General features: G+C 38.3%; 3 protein-coding genes and 1 long non-coding RNA gene across 5 annotated transcripts in view; 2 read left to right on the forward strand and 2 right to left on the reverse strand.

Moving 5' to 3' along the window:
- The window catches only part of fut8a (fucosyltransferase 8a (alpha (1,6) fucosyltransferase)), a 67,535-nt gene extending 58,657 nt beyond the window's left edge, over window positions 1-8,878 (reverse strand). The window contains exon 1 of the mRNA XM_079458927.1: window positions 8,610-8,878. The gene's annotated coding sequence lies outside the window, so the exon portion shown is untranslated. The remainder of the gene's footprint in view (window positions 1-8,609) is intronic.
- Window positions 167-12,372, forward strand: dnal1 (dynein, axonemal, light chain 1). 2 transcript variants are annotated; one of them, XM_079458931.1, is made up of 8 exons: window positions 167-255; window positions 10,290-10,328; window positions 10,449-10,558; window positions 10,660-10,715; window positions 11,122-11,177; window positions 11,266-11,392; window positions 11,516-11,656; window positions 11,999-12,372. In XM_079458931.1, exons 3-8 carry the CDS (start codon window positions 10,524-10,526, stop codon window positions 12,046-12,048), a joined length of 465 nt encoding a protein of 154 aa, XP_079315057.1. In that variant the 5' UTR covers window positions 167-255; window positions 10,290-10,328; window positions 10,449-10,523; the 3' UTR covers window positions 12,049-12,372. The 2 variants fall into 2 exon arrangements, with proteins under 2 accessions (XP_079315057.1, XP_079315056.1); XM_079458930.1 differs by lacking the exon at window positions 167-255 and having other exon boundaries at window positions 9,842-10,328.
- Window positions 12,373-13,297: 925 nt separating this feature from the next.
- Window positions 13,298-21,015, forward strand: tedc1 (tubulin epsilon and delta complex 1). Its single transcript, XM_079458967.1, has 8 exons — window positions 13,298-13,537; window positions 14,160-14,250; window positions 14,332-14,543; window positions 15,305-15,478; window positions 15,578-15,667; window positions 17,252-17,338; window positions 18,883-19,083; window positions 20,478-21,015. The coding sequence occupies exons 1-8, from the start codon at window positions 13,355-13,357 to the stop codon at window positions 20,838-20,840; spliced, it is 1,401 nt and encodes a 466-aa protein (XP_079315093.1). The 5' UTR covers window positions 13,298-13,354; the 3' UTR covers window positions 20,841-21,015.
- On the reverse strand, window positions 17,629-20,063 carry LOC306895598. Its single transcript, XR_013786800.1, has 3 exons — window positions 19,966-20,063; window positions 18,842-19,029; window positions 17,629-18,741 (listed from the first exon to the last, which is right to left on the reverse strand). It is a non-coding gene; the product is annotated as an uncharacterized lncRNA (long non-coding RNA).
- Window positions 21,016-21,519: the final 504 nt, after the last annotated feature.

The following is a 21,519-nucleotide window of genomic DNA, read 5'->3' on the forward strand; positions in this document are numbered from 1 at the left end:
CGTGCACGTGGAGCTCTTCCACGTCTTATCAAATGTGTTACTGTATTATTAGCGGGCGCCGCGTCACTATATCCCTCCAGCGGTGGCAGTTTCATTGATTGTAAGCTTGTGCAATAGTGCTAGTTTTATGGTGGATAAGGCAGAAGCAGTGCTGCGTCAAGTATGTGTTGAATCAACGTCTAAATTACACTAACTGTACACTTTGCCTTAAACGCAACCGTTTAAGTGAAGTATACTGCGGTCACAGATGTAGAGGTAAGCTCTTAAACTTTCATTTTATGATGGTGAAATTTTGCAGTTAATCTGCCGGTCACATGCATATAGAATCCTGAGGGGCGATAAAAACATTCATAAACTCATAATTGTTACACGATATTTTTTGCACAATAATTGGCTAATTTCAAAAGTGCAGCAGAATCGATACGGAGGCCGATGTTTTGATACGCATCGCCAGGAGCTCATGACGATGTATCAATATTTTGAACATAAATCGACAAATCCACTGATCAGATTATCTCTCTGAACAGGATCTTCCCTGCCTTACACTCGCTAGCACAGGCCGGTGTCTAAACTGCATTTGATAGTCGGGTTCAACCCATCGATTCCAAGGAAAATGAAAGAAAAATGGAAGACTGAAACAGCCCACAAATGAGAAATGAAGAGTTAAAGCAAGAAAATTAAAGGCAGGGTAAAGACAGTGTGCTTTTGCTAAACAACTCACCTGCACGATGAAGTGAAAAGGTTACCTGCATAACCTTTTCTGCACTGTTCAAAACGATCGAAGTTGAAAATGCAAAAATAAACATAAAATGTGACAGGTCTACGCTCTGTGACATCAATGTCATGTGAGGTTTGCTTCTGTGGCTCTGAACCAAATTTGCATTCGATTCATGTGGCCATGTAAACCACCAACAGATGATAAACAATCCATGATCATTAACTTTTGAGAAATGGTACAATGCCCAAATTTTTATATCACATGGACAGCAGTTACTTCTCTGTATCTAGTAATGGTTTGTGATGATGAACGCAAACGCATTCCAGATAGATACGAAAAAAGATTCCAGAAAGGGGACCTAGTAACTAACAGGATCAGTCCCGGAAAGCGCCCTGTGTGAACAAAAGGCAGAAACAATGCCGTAAAAGCCGTGTACTGATGGCACACATCTATAATAAATTGTAAATAATTTGGCTATGAAAACAAATATGGTTAAGCGATTAATTCTTTTGATTGTAAATCAAAAATTAAAAAATAGGCCTACTATTAGTCCTAATCGCCAAAGTTAAGGTCAGATGCGAGAATAGAGTTGTCTGCTTCTAGTTGTCTGCTGTTTAAACTTGAAATTACTTTTATTAAAACTATTAACACAAAAATACACAGCGCTTAAATAAACTTGATCACTTACCAACCTTTAAAACAATGCTGTGTGCACTTTCCGTGCACCTGCTGCGGAGAAGCCTGTGTGTTTCTGTGCAAAATTTGAAATATCGAATAAGCACCGTTTCCATCCAACTAGTCGGCCGTCACTGTCCTAATAAACTGCCACAAAATATCAGTATGAAAAGTAAGAGAAGCCACTGAATATCATAATTTTCATATATAACAATACCTGCGCAAGCAGACGATTACGCAACACAATAAATGCAAGATCAGTACTCTAGATAGTCAGGTTTCGCCATCTCATAGCGCAGTTATGTGACTTTTTGGCTCCATCTGCCATTATTCGCATCAACTCTTATCCGAAAACTAACTAATTAATAAAGGAAGGCAGTAATAATAACAAACTACGCTATTTAGCAACCTAAAAACACTTTCACCGTGATCAACCCTCATTTCACGACAAAAACATTTCTTTGCAGTATATTACACCACGTGTCTTTACAGGATCTTCACAGGATGTGTGTGAACGCACGCACGGATTTCATCAAATCACTGGCAATGTGAATCAACAAATTCTAACGATCCCGGGACAAATTCCCGGACACATTTTCTGTGTATTTTCCGGGATCTCTATGTCAAAAGGGCTAATAATGACAAACAACTTAAGAGTTTAAATCGGCTTATGTAAACATCAATGGAGTGAGGCAAATATTTTCCTACCTCTACGAGGGCTAAAGTTCAAACAGCAACTATACAAATATACGACTTGGGATTGGGATAGCAATTTTCAAAGGACAGAAAAAAGACCTCATTGATATGAAGTCATAAAATGGAATTAACAGTAAAAGGAGTACAAGGAAGAACTGTAAGAAATTGTATGTTAAAGAAAATGAATCAAAAGAACAGGCGGCACAATTAATCAAACTTTAATCGCAATGTGGCCTAGTGTGATTATTAAACCGCAAAAGGCTTAATTATACATATAGTCTGCATGTGCTGCACACTTTAAAGAGAATGAGCATCGCTCTGTCGTGTCTGTTATGTTTTTAGCACATGGAGTCTTGTTTTATGTCCAAACTTTACACAAACTCTTGAGGTGCTGTGAGAGTTCAGCCTGGATTTTATAAAATCATCAAATACGCATAAACTCCCTGGCAGTTTTTATGCCTTAATAAAAGCTTACAAAAACAATATTTTCCTATGATTGAAATAATTTCCACATAAAAACAAAACAATTGAAAAGTGAATAAAACACAGGATAAAGTTATCATTATTCTTTATATTTAAATACACTAATTATTGAACCCAAATATGAACATTCTGTCATTAATTCACCCTCTTGTCATTTCAAACCTGTATAACTTTCTTTTTTCTGCAGAACACAAAAGAAGATATTTAAAAAAATTACTGTAACGAAGCAACGGTGGTACCCATTGACTTGCATTGGTTTTGAGAATTGAATTGGTTCAGTAAGACCAACATTCTTTAAAATATCTTCTTTTGTGTTCTGCAGAAGAAAGGAAGTAGTTCAGGTCTGAAATGACAAGAGGGTGAATAAATTACAGAAATTTGTATTTTTGGGTGAACTATGCCTTTAAGTAGTACATCTGCTTCATGCATGGTTTGTATACTAAGAACAGAGGGAAGACGACAGCAAGGATTTATGGACAGTCATAGCCAAGATGATATACAGACCAATTTATGATAAGGAGCCTTCTGCAGCTATGTATGTGAAGTGAATTACCCACCATGGTCCTATAGCCAGTGATACAAATATAGTCTATAGGTTCTGTATGCTGTATTGAATATATCAATCGGTACAAGGTAAAATCCAATCATGCCAATCTAGCCATATTCCTGTGAATCCTCTTAGCATTACAATCCCCCAACCATGCTTCAAGGATACAATATGCTGATGTGCCCCGCTCCGACAACCATCAACTATAGCCATGTCTCCCGAGGTCTAGCACTTAGCAGATGATATGCCCCTATCCCTGCAAATCTGGTTTGTTTAATAACTTTCCAATAGACATCTTTACGGGCCCTATGACCCGAACTCTGTTGCTTTTTTACATGGAGCCCCATCTATCGTTGTGAGCACCGAAGAGATTTTTAATTGTCCCACAGAAGCAGTTAGTGATCCATAAGGCATTTGAGATGCCATAGAGCATGCTCCGGTTGAGCTGAGACAGCGTATTATTGCTGGGGTAACTGCTGAGCAATGCAGACTGAATACTTCAAAAATATTTCCATCCTCCTTACCCTGGATAGGAGTCCCTAGGGATTTTAGTCTAACTCACTCCCTCCCTTTTTTGCAGTGTGGCTCTAGGTCCTTTAGTTTTAGAGGGCGTGTTGGTGTACCTTTGGATAGGGCTCCACTGTGAAGGTGTGTATGTTGGCACGAAGGTAAATTGCAGGGTGTAACAATAACGGAAAGCATGGCACTGTCTGTCAAAGTAATCTTCACAGTCATAGAATAGAAAACAACACGCCTGGAGGTATTGAAAATTATGGACTTCCTGTAATGGGCAGGTCATTTATTCTGTGAAAAGGTCAACCATTTAAACTATGAATGGGTTGGATATTTTAAATGAAACATTTAAATTATGTCTTCATTTAATTCCAAATAAGTATACATTTCTTTGTTCTGTTGAACAGAAAATAAGATATTTTGAAGAATGTAGGAAAGCAGACCGTTCTTTTGACTACTATTGTAATCTTTCCTACTATGGTAGTCTATGGTGGTCAAGAGCTGTTTTGTTACAAGCATGCCCCCAATTTTCTTTCTCAGTGTTCATCAGAACAAAGAAATGTACACAGATTTGGAAGAACTAGATGACAATTTTTTAAGGGTTAAAAATCTACAAGCTGATGTAAGTGTCTCCAAATTATTCAAGAGACTCCATGTTCTTATCCGATGAAAAGACATTTCACTTAAGTATTCCTGAGCATGGTGCTTTCCTATGACAGATTTCTCAAAGGCGAGTTCCTTTTGCGTCCTTGAAGGGGTCACACAAAGGGTCTTTCCAAATAAAGATTTTCTTTTCTGTCGCCAAGCACAAAAAAAACCCCATTCCAGGTACTAGGTACTGTGCCCAGTTGAAAACCCCCCAAAAGTGAGCGAAAAGCACCTTAAAAAGTCTCTAAAGGGTCTTGGTTTGGTTTTCAAAACAGTTATCCGCTATACAGTCTAGGAGTCTCCCAACAGCTCTTGCAGATGTTCACTTGGCAAAATGGTTCATGTTTCATCTGTCGGCAACGGCACGGAGGACTCGGAGTAAAGCGCTGTCATGTGCTACAAATTTCCCCTAGTTTAACTGAAGACCTCCAATAGGCAATCATTGACTATTGTGAATGCAAAATTAAAGGCTTGCAGGGTGAATTTGCCCATTTATTCATTTTAGCCGCATGTTTATGCAAAACCGTGCAGGGGTCACACAAGGTCTGCGCATGGTGTAATTCTGACCCTTCTCTGCTTGTCTGTGGCCAATGGCAAAGCAGTTCCCCTGCAGCTGCTAGATCGTCGCTCCACATTGCAGTGCGGTATTTATAGCCGATGAAACAGCTCCCTGAGGTGGGCCGCTGTCAAATCTGATGGGTGCAAAAGCAGTCAGCCAAAAACCTACCAGCAAAACACACAAAGATTTTTACTATGTCCACGGGGCTTTGAAGAATTAGTCATGGTCTCCTCATTCTGGAAAGTAGAGAGTAAAATAGAACGTTAGGGCTCTTGATCCTCACCACGCAACTATAATGGAGTAAGAATAAGTGGAAATGTTCATCATGTGTAAGGCTACATGGTCTGCTATTAGGATCCCTGCCAGCAATCTAGTCCTTGTGATTATCCCACCCCACTGCTGGCTTCTTCATCCATCGCAAACACCTGCACGTGCACACGCTACGCCATATTTCCGTGCCGCCCCCCCCCCGTCCCACGCCTCTTTTCTATTCCAATCGAAACCTATTGGACGATATTTTTCATCTCCTCCTCAGAGAGGCAAACTACACTGCCATTAAAACTGATCAGAATCTCTTTATCCCCGCCCACTGCCAACATTGCTATGGAAACTCAGCCAAGACTAGTCACCTGATATTGGCAGAACAGAGGAGATGAGCATGGGCAGTGGGGGAGGGGAGTAAAAATCCCTTCATTCCTGTCTGATCTGTGATTTGGAGGTTTATTATAGCCCCATCCTGACCTTCACATCGCAGCACGAGGGCAATGTATGTAGCAAAAGTGGCAAAGCCCCTGCACTCGATTACTCCTCCATTCAATCTCAATAAAACGAGCATAAACCAGAACCGTCTTTTCCTGGGTTAGTAATTCTTCTTCATAATTCACCCCAGGAGACAATTATCTATCGCGGGCATTATTAGATTTCCCAGTTCATTACTCAAATATGACAAATATGACAAGCAGTGGATTTCCGCTAGACAAAGTGTCCTGTTATGTGATCATGTGACCGACGTGTGCGACTGCCACATCAGCATCATTCATTTAAATATCTGCTGAAATGAGGACAAAACACTTGCACGCACAGGACAGGTAGATCTGAATCAAGTGGAAAGACTCTGAGCTACACATTATGGAAATCTCGTTACCACGCTATGCTTTCGAGTTAATGTTTCATGACCATAATAGGCCAATCAGATAGCAAAACTCTCATGTGTGGCAGAAACTGAAATGAGACTACAGAGGGCTGTGACAAAGTAATATTTGTGTACGATTGATTTGTAAAAAGTTAAGATGTTAATATCTTTTACACAACATCAATAACTAATAGACGCATTTATAAAACTAAAAGTCTGATAAATTGGTACTGTAGAGTAAAGATTCACTGAAGCTTTCCTTGGGCACCAGAACCTTTTCTTTCACCAACAGCACAGACAAATATAAGCACTTTAGATTGAAGTTAAAATTTAAACCATTTATGCATTCTTTGCACTTATTTTAGATTAGAACGTGAAGTTTGATTCCGCACTATATAGTGGAACCACACAGTTGTTACCTTAAAGGGATAATTCACCCAAAAATAAAGATTCTGTCATAAGTTATTCACCCTCATGTAATTTCATACCTGTATAAATGACTACTAGTCAGACAAACTTTGATCTGACATTAGTAAGAATGTTAGTCATTTCAGTTCCAAAACATCATTGACTACCATAGTAGGAAATATTTTATGGTAGTAAAAGGTGTCCCAGAACCGTTTGTTTTCCTAAATTCTTCATTGTGTGTTCAACAGAACAAATAAAAGAAATATAAATGTTCTTACTATCAGAGGTGGGAAGTACAATCAGTATTAAGAAATGTATGCAGGTTTGAAACAATATGAATACAAAACAGAATTTTTATTTTTGGGTGGACTATCCCTTCGAAGGAATTCAAAACGCAAAAGAAGATCATTTGAAAGACGTTGGTTACCAAAAATCTTTGGCCCCAATTGACTTCTATTGTATGGACACCAAACCAATGCAAGTCAATAGGGTTGGTTTTCTGTTTTCCAACATTTTTTCAAAATATCTTCGTTTGTGTTATGCAGAAGAAAGAAAGTCACACAGGTTTCAAATGACAAGAGGGCGTCTAAATAATGACAGTATTTTAGTTTTGAAAGTGAACTATTTATTTGATACATACCGTAATCTAACCTTTAACAATGACTCGTTTACTTTAGGTTACCTAATGTCTTTGATCTAATCATATTAAAAATACATTGTGCTTAAATGACACCACATAAAACACATGTAGGTCACCTAAGAAAACATATTTACAGTGTGCGAGACTTTTCTTTTTAATTCCCCGTGGCTAAATAAACATCTCTTTGGAGAAGTTCCAGGGAATGGATTGGATAGCTCTGAGGACCACTGTAAATAAACACAAGAGAGCAATGTCCAATAAGTTCCATCAATTTGTGAGAATTTGCAGCTGCTTCCCAAAGGGGCTATTTCTACCTGAGCCAAAAAAACGGTGCTGCAACCGGTGCTGCCCAATGCAATTCAAAAACACAGGTTTAATCATTTGATGCCGACTATTTGACCTGAGAGGCTAAACATTGCATCATCTTTACTCAAAAACCCAAAGCACGACTAGAATCCTTCGAAGGTATCATCTATCACAGCGAATAATTGTTTTGTTTAATTCCAAGCAGCAAGATAAGCTGCTCAATTTCGTGAAAGCGTCATTAAACATGTATGAATGCAGAGAGAATGCACAAAACTCCAGGTAGATGAATTAGCACCCTTGACTGAGAACGTCTGTTAACGTGTACACCTGGAAAACGGGGACCGCGTGACCAAACATCGGTAAAAGACATTGATTTTACAAGACTCCTAAGCGAAGCTAATGCTTTTTTTAATTAAAAAGGTGGAATACATGGCAAGCGATAAAACAAACAATGTCAAAAGAGATAAACCAAATAGTTATCCCATGATAATTAATGATGCCCATCCCAAAGCCTGTCAAATGGGTTTGCTTTAAGAGTGAAAACACCTGAAGATAAAAACAATGGTTGTCTATGACGCCCAAATATAACTTACTAGACTCCTTCGGATAACAAATTCTGATCCTAATGCAGAACGGCTTAATAATGACAGGTCCTGTGGGAACTGAGTTAGGGAAAACAGTCATCATGATAAACATTATTTATTATTGAATGTTTGAGAAACAGACTTCTCAAGATAGGCCAATGTGTACTACGTTCACTTCGCAGAGTTCATCAGTTATACCAGGCTTCTTTACAAGGGTCTAAAGGTAAACCATCTTTATTACGGGAAAGGAGGCAGTCTTATCATTTTCTACCCACATAAACACAGACACTCTGCGCTGCTGCTGTGATTTCTGCTAAACGTCTGCCCGACATATCGGCCATTTACGCCGCACCGCTTCAACAGCCATTTATTCAAACCTTTATTCGTCCATTCGTGTGGATGGTTTTAAAGGTCCGTGCTGAAGAATGCTGTCTCTGCATTTGACATGTAATTCGTCCTCACCTCTTTCCAGCACAGAGACACAGTTCACGGTGTGCCGTGGTCATACTGGTGCCAGAATGACTGTATGAGCAGGACGTATCACGGTGCGACAACACAATGCACTCCAGCGGCAGACCTGACCGTTATTTTTCCGCACAACAATCGAGTTAGCTAGCAACAGGCCGGGATGGAGACAACTCGCCGGCGGACAAAAAACGTCGCTTTCTTTAACGTAACGCAGTCGTAAAATAACGCTTACCTTGTTTTCGCGTGAGAGTACGCGTATCTCCAAAGCGCGTATGCTTTATTGAAATGGATGCTTTGTGGCGATGTGCGTCCTGAGTCGTGGCGGAAACAGGAACTGGGGAGACTGACTGCCGCTGTCTGAATTCTCGCTCGCTGCTGCTCTCGAGGAGACTGCTTGCCAGTCACTGGGCTGCACTGCGCATGCGTGTGTCAGATTGCCGCGATACGAGCGCTTCTCGGCTCCTTGGATCTCATTATTCATAGTTTTGTCGGCTGATCGTCTCGGTACACGTGTGACACAATATATTAATACAATAATGGGACTGTGGGGAAAGCTATTTAATGCAGTGCCTCAACCTACATTTCACAGCAAGTTTCATCCTGTGTCTAATGTATTATCTATGTAAAATGTATAGGATAATGCGATGTAAGTCGCTTTGGATAAAAGCGTCTGCCAAATGCCTAAATGCAACTGTGCCAAACTGTTGTGACAAACAGACATATTTAAGATTTGTCGGTTTCATTCAAAATCAATGATTAATAATAGTATAATATCATTATTATTTTATAATTATAACACACGGATGTATATTACACCGTAATAAAGTCCAAAATAAGGCTTGAAACACTTTCATATGATGTGTGATCATGCCTTTAAACTTAACCTTCACGCAACTGTTGACATCATTTGATTCAGAGCATCATGACTTGGCCATTTTGTGAGAATTAAAGAGCGAGGGCGACTTCACAAGTCGGTTTGCAACATCATTCAATAGTTTTATGAGGACCTTTTCAATTTCAAATGGCCTTCAAAAGTAAAGTAAAACCTGCTCGCACACCTATGCAATATTTTAACGTTACGTTATGGTCTTCCACACCGAATCAGTAGGAATTAATTCGTTGTTGCATCACTCCCACCTAGTGCTGAAACTTTAGAATCACACCACGAACTGTTTTTGGGCTTAATAAAACTCAGTCAAATTTACACCGGTGGAGCATGAGACTTACATTATACCCAATATAAAGGTAATAGCGAAATACAAGAAATACAGGGCTATAAACTTTGTAAAAACTATTGTTATTTGTTAACGTTTACAAAACTGGAAATCAAATAACATGGTTAAGTTTTAATATGATAAAGTACTATGATAGTACAAATCATTAACAATACATGGACATTGTGCTTGTTTTTTCTCGGACGCATACAAGCGCGATGTTTGTGTTGTGGATGACTACAAGTCGGAAGCATGATTTTGCGCACGCGCTTTGCGTCAGGGTAGTTCCATAGCAACCGTAAACCAACATGGTGAGTTTCCGTTCTTCTTTGCATTCAATACACTTTATTCTGCGATATTATATAGCGAAAACATAACACATTGTCCTAAATTAGTTATGCAAGAATTTGATGTTTATTATGTTTATTTTGCAAATATTGCGAATCTGCATTTGTACGAATCTGTATTCATCAGACAGTAGCGATGTATTTGATGTATCTCGATGTCTTAGGTATTAAACGTATTAATATCAGGTAAAAGGGGTTGCAGGTTGTGCCAGAGTACACGTGTCGCCGTAAATGTCGTTAAGGATAGCGAGCTTCTCTGTGCTGAGTTTCGTGGAAATCCAACAATAAATGTATTGATGTGTTTAACATAATTTTCCTCACAAAAATCATTTATGTTTGTTTTTCCCGCAGGCAAAAGCAACAACAATCAAAGAGGCTTTGGAGAAATGGGTAAAACGTGTATTATATGCTATACTGTACATACATAGAAAAAATTGAATAAAAGCGTCTGCTAAATGACTAAATCATGTGTTAATCTGTGTTAATCGATTGCAATGTGTTTTTTACTAGGAGGAGAAAACTAAAGAAAAGGCGAGCGAGGCCACAGCAGTGAAGCTTTACTGTCAGATTCCTCCCATTGAGAAAATGGATGCATCCCTTTCCAATCTTGTCAACTGCGAGTGAGTCGACAAAATATGCAACTCAGTTTGTGTTTTTTCCTAAAAAACAACTTCCATTTCTATCAGATTTATTAACTCTTAAATATATCCTCACTGTCTAGGAGATTATCCTTATCTACAAACTGTATTGAGAAAATTGCCAACTTGAATGGCTTGAGTAAGTATCTGAATTCCCTCACATGCGCAGCTGGTGAATACAGTAGTGATGCACCGATAACAATATCGGTATCGGGCCCAATACTAAGCTCACGTACTCGCTATATATACTCGTAGAAATGCATATCAAAGACCGATACCTCATTTGACATAATTGACCAAACTGACAGATTTCTTTTGTTCTTTTGCTTTGGAAGTTTGTGAAAAGCACATACCATTTATTTCATATTGTGTTTAAGGTGGAGATGTTTGTAATTATGGAGCTATTCTATTTTTATTAGTCTCACTGTGTTGTGAAAAGGTACAGGCATCGGTACTCGTACTCGGCCTTTAAGAAATGGTATCGGTGCATTCCTAGTATACATATTTATCAAATATGTATAATAATGAAACTATTGTTTGCATAGAGAACCTGAAAATACTGTCCCTAGGGAGGAACAACATCAAAAACCTCAATGGACTTGTAAGTAACAAAACAAATGCTTATGTTGAAGGAGATTGTTCGACATGGATCTTGATGATATCTTTCATGGCTTCTCTGATCCCCACAGGAGGCAGTAGGTGATACTTTGGAGGAGCTGTGGATCTCTTATAACCTCATAGAAAAGCTAAAGGGGATACATGTTATGAAGAAACTCAAAGTTCTGTACATGTCCAACAACTTGGTCAAGGAGTGGGGTGAGCATAGCAGAAAGATTACTTTAAGAAGCACAGGAACTTTATAATGTGTTATGAGACATTACCATGTTAATGTGTTTTGACAGTGTGTGGCACCTATTATAAGGTTCTTTGTTTCTTCAGCTGAGTTTCTGAAGATGGCAGACCTTCCATCTCTGGTGGATCTTGTGTTTGTGGGGAACCCATTAGAAGAAAAGTATGCTGCTGATGGGAACTGGATAGAGGAAGCTACAAAGAGGCTTCCCAAGCTTAAAAAGCTAGATGGTGAGCTCAGTTAATTTCCGGATGCTTCTTTTTTAGCCAAATGTAAACAGATTATGAATCAAGAATGATGCTGTTTTAGGCAATATCATACAAGCAGTGCTAATATCGAGGACAAAAGCATTAATTCGAGTTTGTTAATAAAGTGTTATGAAATAAAATACCATACAACAGACACAATGATACAAACAGTGAGACTTCCCAGTGCACTGCTTGAACCAATCAAACTTTCCCAATCAAAACTGCTGCATAATTGTAATCAGTATCAAAGTCTCAATTATTTCATTAGCTTATGGTGCCAGGATGGCAAAACTTGATTCTGAAAATAATTATTTTTATTTTTAGGCATCCCAGTCATCAAGCAGGAGGAAGAGGAAGCTGAAGGGGAAAGTTAATGCTTTTTTAAATTCTAAAATTGCTATGTTCTATGTCAAACACCAGCATTTTACCAATGAAAATTCTGTGCAATATTTGAATTATTTTCATTTTTATTGTGTATTTATATAAGCTGGAAAGCTACATTCACTTTCTCCAATACATGATGTATGTATTACGGAGATAATTAAAACTCCTTTCAATCTTAGAGGGTTAAAAAAAAGTCTAATCTAAGGGCAGTTTTTGCTCGACGGGTTCTTTATTACACATTGTTCTTATAGTAAATTGTAAGCACAAGGTGATTCATTTGATATAGAAGCCTTTTTTCTTCGAGTCATTTTAAAAATCACTGGGACTGAGTAATTCACTATGTTTGGCAGTGGCGCTATAACCACAATTGTAACCATAATGTAATGTTATTGGATTTTTTTCCTGTAAATGCCTTTTTTATTGTTTTTTAAATATATAATAAACTTATTAATATTATTTAATCAAACATGTGTAGCATGTGTTAAGGAATGGTAATAACTGAGGAATTCTGTGACCTCTAAATGGTATGAAGATAATATTTTTTGTCTACTATTTTATACCCCAAGGAATTTAAAAAAAAAATTCCTCTGCTATAAATTGTGATTACATTTTATTATATTCAACAGATTTGTATGGCAATGCATTACAATTTTGATTAAGCGAGATGACAATTCTTCAACAGCAGAGGGCACTGGGTGATTTGAAAACAATACCAATAACAGAAACTTACTTTTCTGACTTTAGATCAAAATGAATCAACATGGACAGTAATGTGTTTCCAGATTTACAACAATTGTAACATATTAACAAACTATTAAGAAAATCTATCATGTTACGTGTCGTATTAATTTATTGACCAGGTTAAATGCCACTCTCTCTGTGAATGTTCCTTATTCTTTTTTTTAAGTAAGACAAATAAATAAAATAAATGTATTGTCGAGAATAGAGAATTTTGACAGGTGATTGCTTCGTTTTTATAATAATTAATTTTATAAAGTGCAACAGAATACCGAATAATATTGAGAATACACATAATAAAGCATTGAGTAATTAGTTTTGAGTAATATTTTTTTATAAATGTCCTTTAAAAATATGTTTCTTTTTTAAAAATATCTGCCAGCAGTCTAACTCTCATGTTCAAATGAAGCCTTTGAAGTCTAGAATCCTTATTGGACAGCTTTCACGTGACGCCTTTGAAGTCTAGAATCCTTATTGGACAGCTTTCACGTCAATCATATAACGCGCCAAAACAGTAACTAATCAAAACTGGGTAAATGTCAGCCAACTAGGAAGTGTATGTTGCTTAACGACTATCAACGCTGTAAACAAACTACACAACCCAGCAAAATGCAGCGCGAAAGGAGTTTTAAAGTGAAGGAAGTCATCACGGCTCTTTGCAGACTTCTCTCGGGATTGAACGTCGGATCGATCCCGACAGCCGAAGCGTTCAGGAGAGCCAAATTTAACAGAATAGACGCAGTAGGTTATATTCCATGTAATGCTGCCTGTACATATATAGCACTGTAAGATGTTAGACAACAGATCTAACGAGCTTTAACGGTCTACACTTGTTTATCAAACCAATATACGGTTTGTAGTTTGAGCTACTGATATAATAGAAGTCATGATTGACTCTTAAAGTGACTAACCATTGCATACCATGGGAAAGCCACAGTACAGCTTTACAATGTACAGTGTGTACGGATGCGCGCTGTCACTTAAATGAATAGTAAATCTTCAAAATGAATATTCTGTCATCACTTACTAACCCTGTTTTAATTTTAAACCTGTGTGATGTTCTTTTTTCTGCAAAACACAAAAGAAGATCATTTGATCATTCTAGTCTTTGGTCCCCATTGACTTCTATTGTATGGACAGGACACTTTGTGTTATCAGAACCAAGAAATGTATATGGGTTTGAAACAACCCGAGGGTGAGTAAATGATGACAGAATGTTTATTTTTGGGTGAACTATCCCTTTAATGTTTCTCTGGTCAAATATTGGAAATCTGATTTAGCTAACTGAGGCTCTGTCTTCATTCGTTTGATAAACGTGAACCTTAAATATCCCAGTCTTCTCAAACACGCATTTTTGTTTTAGGCAGTGGACATGTGGAGTTTGTTAAGCAGTCTCCTGCAGAGGACCTTTGTGCTAGATTGCGCATGCCGGGACTCTAAAGACAAAGATTTTGGTAATATATTTATTTCTGCTCATAACGAAAGTTCGTCTGGGATATGTTATATTATTGCACATCTTACTATTGTATTTGCAGACATGCAGCTCCTGTTTGTAAGGAGTGCCTTATGGCACTGTGGTTACAGGGCCTTGTGGGTGGTGGGACCCCAACCCCCTAGTCACATAGAAGGAGTGGGAAGCCGAGATCTGCTCCTAGCATTGGGCTGGATGCTGTCGTTTAGAAATCCGCTGGAGTCCCTGCTGGCAGAAAAGGTTTATCAGTTAGACACGCTCTCATCTGCACCAAAGGTGAGACCTTGAGTTTTGATATGACCATGTGATATACAAATATTGTGATCCAATCATGACGAAGATTAAGAAGTTAATAACTCTACTACTGCAAAATAAATCAATTTATAATGGGATAGCTTATTAACTGCTATTCTGTCTATGGCCAGCAGAGAGCAGAATAGCACCACACTGTGTTCTTCGCACAAGAATCTAATCCGCACTATTAAAAACAACAATGGTCTATGGAAATCTTATCAGTGGCCTCTCAGGAGCAATGTTACATAAGCTGAATGATTACCTTGCGGTTTTGTGTGTTCCTTTCTGGCCTAATGTAATTGACTTTCTAATAAAAATAAATCGCAAACAGATCAGAATGAATCAAATCCTGTTTGCTTCTGGATCAATTTTAAAGTTGTTTCGCCCGTTCTTGGAAATCTAATTGGTCAAATCCTAAAACTCTAATCTAGTAAAGCTTTCAGAATCTTCTTAGTTTATCTATTTATTAGAGGCACTTGCTAAGGTAAGCATTGTGTGGATCAAGACGAGTGCTATTACTATTCTAAGCATTCAGACGTGTGTTTTTGTTTTGTTTGGTGGATGGGTAAAATACTGTCGATTTCTATATCTAGGAACAAGAATATCAGGAATTTTGAGTTGGGCCACCTTGTAGGTTTGGGGGTCTGCATAGCAACACCCTGGTATTGTGCCATTAAGATTAAGTGATATATTTAATGATATATTTGATCATATCTTAACATTTGGACATGTATGTCCTTAAGGGTATAATGCTGGGTCAAAGGAACACATTGTCACATGGACCACAAGAAGAAGAGACAGACGCTATGCAGAATGATCAGACACTGCAGACACTACAGTGGCGATATGGGAAACTAAGGCTTCAGTGGAAGAGCTTACTCTCAGCTCAAGAGGAAAGGTCCAGACTCACCCACAGGGCAAGTCACTCAACCTTTGTACTATAGTCTGAAATACTTGTAAATACGTTTTAAACTACAGAAAGGTAATAAAGCAGTTGTCTTTGATCTGTTCTTTAGGTTGTCTCCAATATGAACGCCTCTGCTAACTGTCAGATTAACATCACTGGTTCCCATCACATCAACATGACATCAACTGCACTCGACAAGGTGACCTGAAAACGAAAGAACATTCGAATGAAATTTCAGTTTGAGATAAAGGCTTAAGCTTTATGAATTTACCATTACTGAGCCCTTTATTATTGTCATTACGTGAGAACTAACACCTTCACTAATATAGATTCGGCACTGGAGATATTTAGCATTTGCATTCCCTGGGCGTATGTCAAGTGCATCTATCTTTTGTCAGAGCATATGGTGATCAGCGCTCGATAATAACCGCCGTAAGCTAGGTAACAAGCTCATTTCGATCGCGGGATGATTGCACGCAGCTGTCAAACAGTTTTTTATGCCCTGGCTTATTCTGGGGAGATTGTAGTGACTATAACGCCTCTGTGGATCTGCAGTCGCGTGGTTTTGTGCGACAGGTTGACAGGCTGGAAAATCCTTGTGTGATGAGGCCGGATCTTGATCATAGAAGTCAAAAGGCCCACGCTTTCTCATTCCCTTCATCTTTCCCTTGCTCTTAAGAGGCTTTGTTGGAGTATTTTATCTGAAAGAAAAAGGGTTCCTCCTGACATCCAAAGAAGGGCTGGTTGTTTATGATGTTCGGAAAGAGAAATGAATTGACAGACACCAAGAAAGAGGAGGAAAAACTAAAACTTGGCTTTGCTGATGATTTATTAATCAGAGGAAACATTATTTGATCCGTCATTGTTGCGGATGCTGAAGGTTAAATCGGAAAATTAATAATTATAAAAATGTATGCATCATAATATAGTAAACAATTAAGACATGTTTTCTACTGCATACACTTATTTAAGATTATTATTATTCATAATATTTTTTATTAATACTTTCTAATTATACAAATTATTTTTATTATTAATAATATGGTTAAATAATAATTATTAACTACATTATTAATACAAATATAATAATTATATTATTATTATTAGTAATTTCATTACTAATAGATTAATAATAATTGTTAATTTATTAATAAAGTATTTTTCCTTGATTGATAAAAACGATTTCTGTTTGTTTATTGTTATCATAATTATTAATATTAATTTAATACATAGTAATAAATAAAAAATATTTACCAACAAATATTTTTAACAATTGCAGTTTAAGGCAAGCCAAATTCCATGTGCAGCCCATTTGATGAATTATGCGAGCTATTAAAATACCTTTCTTTATCGCTTTTGTTTCTCAGTTTGTCAAAGAAAATGCAGAAGTTAGCACAGGGGGTGGGTTTCTATGTCAAGTCTCGGGAGAATACGATGTGGGATGAGGCCAGACAGATGCTAATGGGTCGCTCTTCTCCAGCTCTGTGAACGATGGGGCAGATCAGGGATCTCTCTCTTTCTCATCATTGCCCTTTAGTCTGTGTGGGGTACAGAGAGGAGTTATCGGTCTCAACTCCCTTCAGCACTTCTGTTTTAACTGCATGGACTTGAGGTATTAGCCAGGCTACTATAGGGAAAAATTGCCCAGGAGTAAAGATCAAAGTGTCTGCCGAGCGTTCACTTACCTGTACTTGCACTGTTGGGCCACTGGGGGTTTTATTGTTCTAAAAACAACAGAGCCAGACTGCGTGTAATCGCTTCTTACGCTTTGCTTGTGTTGTAGGAACTGGAGCGAATACAGACGCTGAACGGAATTCTAGAAGCGTATCTGGATTGGAAACTTCATGAGCCTTTATTCTGGTGCTGGATGGTATGTTTGCTATAGTCAGATGGCACTTTCACAGACCTCCTGCAGTTCATTCGATATCTGTTTGATCCACGTTGCATGCAATTTTAATATAGACTATTTTACAACACTGGTCCAAAAGCACTCGCTGTCTCATTTTAACAGGACACACTTTTGAACAAAATGCAACCAATGGTACATTTAGAACTGAATTGAAATTTGAAACAAACATATTAAGACTTAATTACATGTGTGAAATGTAAAAAAAAGAAAGAATCTGAAGTGCTTCATGTCTTGCAAAAAATATACCAGTCTGAACTTCTTTATGGTTTATTTAATCCAAGCGAGAATTATTTGAACGACAAACACACACCACTTTATCGTATATTCTGTTTGTTCATTCTGTTGCGTCATTGTTTAATGGTCGATCATCACACGTATTCGTGCATGCCCGCCAGGTAAAAGTGGCTCGCCGCACATTCCCCCTTCTAAAATCCTACTAATGACTCTTAAATCTAATATGTATATTAGCCCAGCTGTTGTCTGAGAGCCAGACTGCTGCTCCAGCGATGGTAACCTTGCCCAGCTTTGAGCTGTCACTCACGGTGATACGCTAGCGCTCCCGGGCTCTGAATCTGCCAGACAAGAGCCCTCACTCAGGTTGGCACATATTCAAGTTGAAATGAAGTTGTAAAGAAGTCTCCGGCTTGCAGGAGTGGATTCCGAGCACTTGGCAGGAGTTCAGTTTTTCATTCTGAGTGTGCATATTGAAGTAAAGAAGGGGATGTTTTAACTGCTTTTCAGTAAGAGAGGTGATCTCATGGGTATCTTTGAGTTGAACAAATGCAGCAGGGTCTGTGTTGTCCTAGGGCAACAGAGTGTTAAAAGGTCTGAAATATTTCATCCGTGATTCCTTTTTGCTGCTCCTTAGAGTCATTAGAAGAAGCCCAATAAAAATAAAGTGCATTACGAAGATCACATTATTTTAGTTTCATTGAGAACAAAAACCTCTATCAAACGATGCATATTGAAGAGAAAGCTGATTTTTAGAATGACCCCTTAAATTCAAGCAGATTTTTAGAATGACCCTGTAAATCCAATTTGCAGAGGCCTTTAGTGAGATATTCAATCAGCGGCTCTGAGGCGCGAGAAGACTTTCTCTTGTCCAATAAAGAGGAAGTCAGGGAATGGAAATCAAACAGAAGCGCCATCGCGACAATGGAAAATCTATGTGGCTTGATGAAAACCAAACATTTTGGGGATGGAATGCTATTTGGACAGGATTGTCTTGTCATTGTCCACACGGGAGGGATTGTAGAGCTCAGGTTCATGATTTTCTTTTGGAGAAACTCAAGGAAAGTTTCATTTTGTGAGGACCAGATCATGTACAGAGTATGCTTCTAACCTGGGATGTGAAATAAAAATGTCTATGGACAAAGAAAAAAAGCCTTTTTAGAAAATGAATTAAGGACATTCTCATTCTTTTAGCAAAGCATGTTGATCTGGCATGGAGCAATATAACCCAACCTTGATAAACCTGTTGCACTAGCTCTCTTGTCTTTGCTCAGGACAGCGTGATTGACAGCTCCCTCGTCGATGCATGCGAGGTGAAGTCCGACGATTGGACACCGGGGGAGCGGGCTGTCACTCTTAAGTGTCCCCACGGCGACAAGGCAAGGAGGGCAGTCAGACGGCTTGACAAGATGTTGCTGAGGCTGCAGACAGAACTGAGGGTCAGAAGAATAGAGCGGCCCACGCTCACCTCACAGGTAATGACCGGTCAGTAGATAAGATCCATCTGCACGAGCTCCTGACAGCAAGGCTTAAACTTATAAAAAGGTCAGGCTTTCTACCGCAAAACTTTCAGTTCCTTTCAGTACTGGAGTTCATGGTCTGTCAGTTTTAGTGGTTAAGATGCTGAAAGCGTGGCTTAAAGCATCACGAAACAAAAATCGATATTAACTCAATACACAAATAAACATAAATATACCTAGCATATACGTAAATAGTTTTTATCTGGTTTTTTCCACTATTTTATTAATCCTGTATTGTCTGCTATTTTTGTACATTAAATCAATGCATTCTGGAATTACATATTTTACAAAGCTAATGACGCTAAGCTAGCAACTATATTTTGTCTTCGTCTATCATTTTTCAGTACTGAATACATCAAAATCAACCTTCTACTCAGTTTGTCTGCTATTTTTGTGTTTTGACCCTAAGCAATGCTTTCTGGGATTACATACTTCAGCAAATGTAGCTAAACTTTCAATAACACGCTAATGAGCATAAATATACAGTACACAGCGCATACTAGTTTTTTTAACCAACAGTTGTTCTGTATTCTGTATTTACATGCTAAACAAACCGAGTAACCCTAGGCCAACAATATATGCATATTTAGCATAAATAAATAAAAAAATGGAATTGTTTTTGTATTGAAAACATGTACATCAAAATCAACCTTTCTCTTGGTTTGTCTGCTATTTTTGTTCCCTGACCTCAACACGATGCATTCTGGGATTACATACTCCACTAAAGATACATTCAATGCTTCTTTAGACTTTGCTTTTGGCGACTATAATATTATTGGAATAGCCTTCACCTTAGAAAGCAGCTAGGTTTGGAAAAGAGATCACTTCATTTATTACCTAGTTTGTTTCCCAATTTCTTCCTAATCCTTCTTTTAAGTTTTACCCGTATCACCCAATTTCTTTTTAAGATGGGTGGTTTGCTGCGAAGTTTCTTCATCATGTTTTATTACATGTGTTCAAAGGTTCTTTCAACAGACTTCAGAAGGGTTTTAATATCCTGATAATGATAAATGAGATAAAAAACTGGGTCATCTCATCATTGCATTCTGTTATTTCCTGAATAAATGAAACCTCATTACAAGAAAATCCAGTGTGGTGGGTCTGACAGATAATTAGGTGGTCTTTATGATACACAGATGGATAAAACCAATTGGATTAATGAGTGTCGGCATAGTTGAATCTAGTCTGAATGTTTTCTTCATTTCAATTCTCAATGTATTCTTTGTGCTGTACGAGTCAACTATTTATATCCCAGCTTTATCTTCCGGGCTCTGCTTTTGATATTAGTGTCCATTTGAAGTTTGATCAGTATTCCAGTCTGTTAAGACTTGTGCTCTCGTTCTCATTAGGGAAGACATCAGGAGGTCTCTCAGCTCTCTGAAAGGCAAAGAATAGAGGTGGAGAAGAAGGTTGCGGGCTATTTGGAAGGCCTCCGTTTCTCAAACGCCTCCACAATGACATCAAGAGGGTTCCTGCCATGTCTCCAGGACTCGCCACCCGCAAAGCCATCACACAGGCTGCGGACGGGGGAACCTGGCTTGACTGGGACAGTTGGAAAGCTCCAGGCATCGTGGGCTTTAAAAGAGCTGAGGGACAGAGAAGCTGTACTGCAATGGCAGCTGGACAGACTGAGGCAAAATATGAGAGGCGAAATTCATAAACTTGCCAGCACAATGGAAGGGGTGGTACTCATCCCCCCAATCAAGAGATAAATACTTTTTATGACACTTTATATACAAGGAGATCCTTATATAAAGGTGCACAGACTGAACTTTGAGTTCTTAAACGATGGATGTACTGTATATGGTAGATAGGGACTGTTTTACAGTCTGTTTATATATGAACCCACTGCAATGTGTTTGGAAAATAAAGAGACTTTCTACATTCAAGGCTGTTCTTTTACTCGCATAAAAAGGTTAAGTTCACGAACAGAAGAATATGAAACTACACACTGAAAACAACTCTAATGACTGACTCAAACAAATAAGTTGACCTCTGTGCTCTAGTACTCAATGCGGAGGAAATGGAAGACGTTTCAAAACATTTTTTAATGCCTGCCATTTCTTGGAAGAAAACAGCCTGCCGTTTCAAAAGTAGGTCATTCTTCTCGATGTTTTTCAACACGTAAAGTTAGGATCGAAGTTAGAGATATTAAACGCCAATCATTATCAGCAGCTATACTTCTCAGAGACCAAAACATGGTTTGTGGTCAGCAGTTCATAATACAGATACTGAGTTTGATACTATACCAGCCAATACCAGCGTGGTCTCGATTACATTTGGAAAGCTGTAAACACGCTAGGTATGCAAGATTACATGAGCGGTTGGCAAACTAAAGCAGCTGGCACAGGGGACGGCATTAGCTTATTAAGAAAGTCATTTCCAACACTG

The sequence above is a fragment of the Barbatula barbatula genome, assembly GCF_947034865.1.
Source record: "Barbatula barbatula genome assembly, chromosome: 6".
NCBI classification, from domain to species: domain Eukaryota; kingdom Metazoa; phylum Chordata; class Actinopteri; order Cypriniformes; family Nemacheilidae; genus Barbatula; species Barbatula barbatula.

Excerpts from the sequence above, each read along its gene's own strand:
- dnal1 (XM_079458931.1), top strand. The coding sequence starts at position 10,524 with ATGGATGCATCCCTTTCCAATCTTGTCAACTGCGA. Across the intron at positions 10,716-11,121 it reads TGCCAACTTGAATGGCTTGA|AGAACCTGAAAATACTGTCC; the intron begins GTAAGTATCTGA and ends TTGTTTGCATAG. Across the intron at positions 11,178-11,265 it reads TCAAAAACCTCAATGGACTT|GAGGCAGTAGGTGATACTTT; the intron begins GTAAGTAACAAA and ends TGATCCCCACAG.
- tedc1 (XM_079458967.1), top strand. The coding sequence starts at position 13,355 with ATGTTGCTTAACGACTATCAACGCTGTAAACAAACTACACAACCCAGC. Across the intron at positions 14,251-14,331 it reads CTCTAAAGACAAAGATTTTG|ACATGCAGCTCCTGTTTGTA; the intron begins GTAATATATTTA and ends TTGTATTTGCAG. Across the intron at positions 15,479-15,577 it reads GGTCCAGACTCACCCACAGG|GTTGTCTCCAATATGAACGC; the intron begins GCAAGTCACTCA and ends TCTGTTCTTTAG.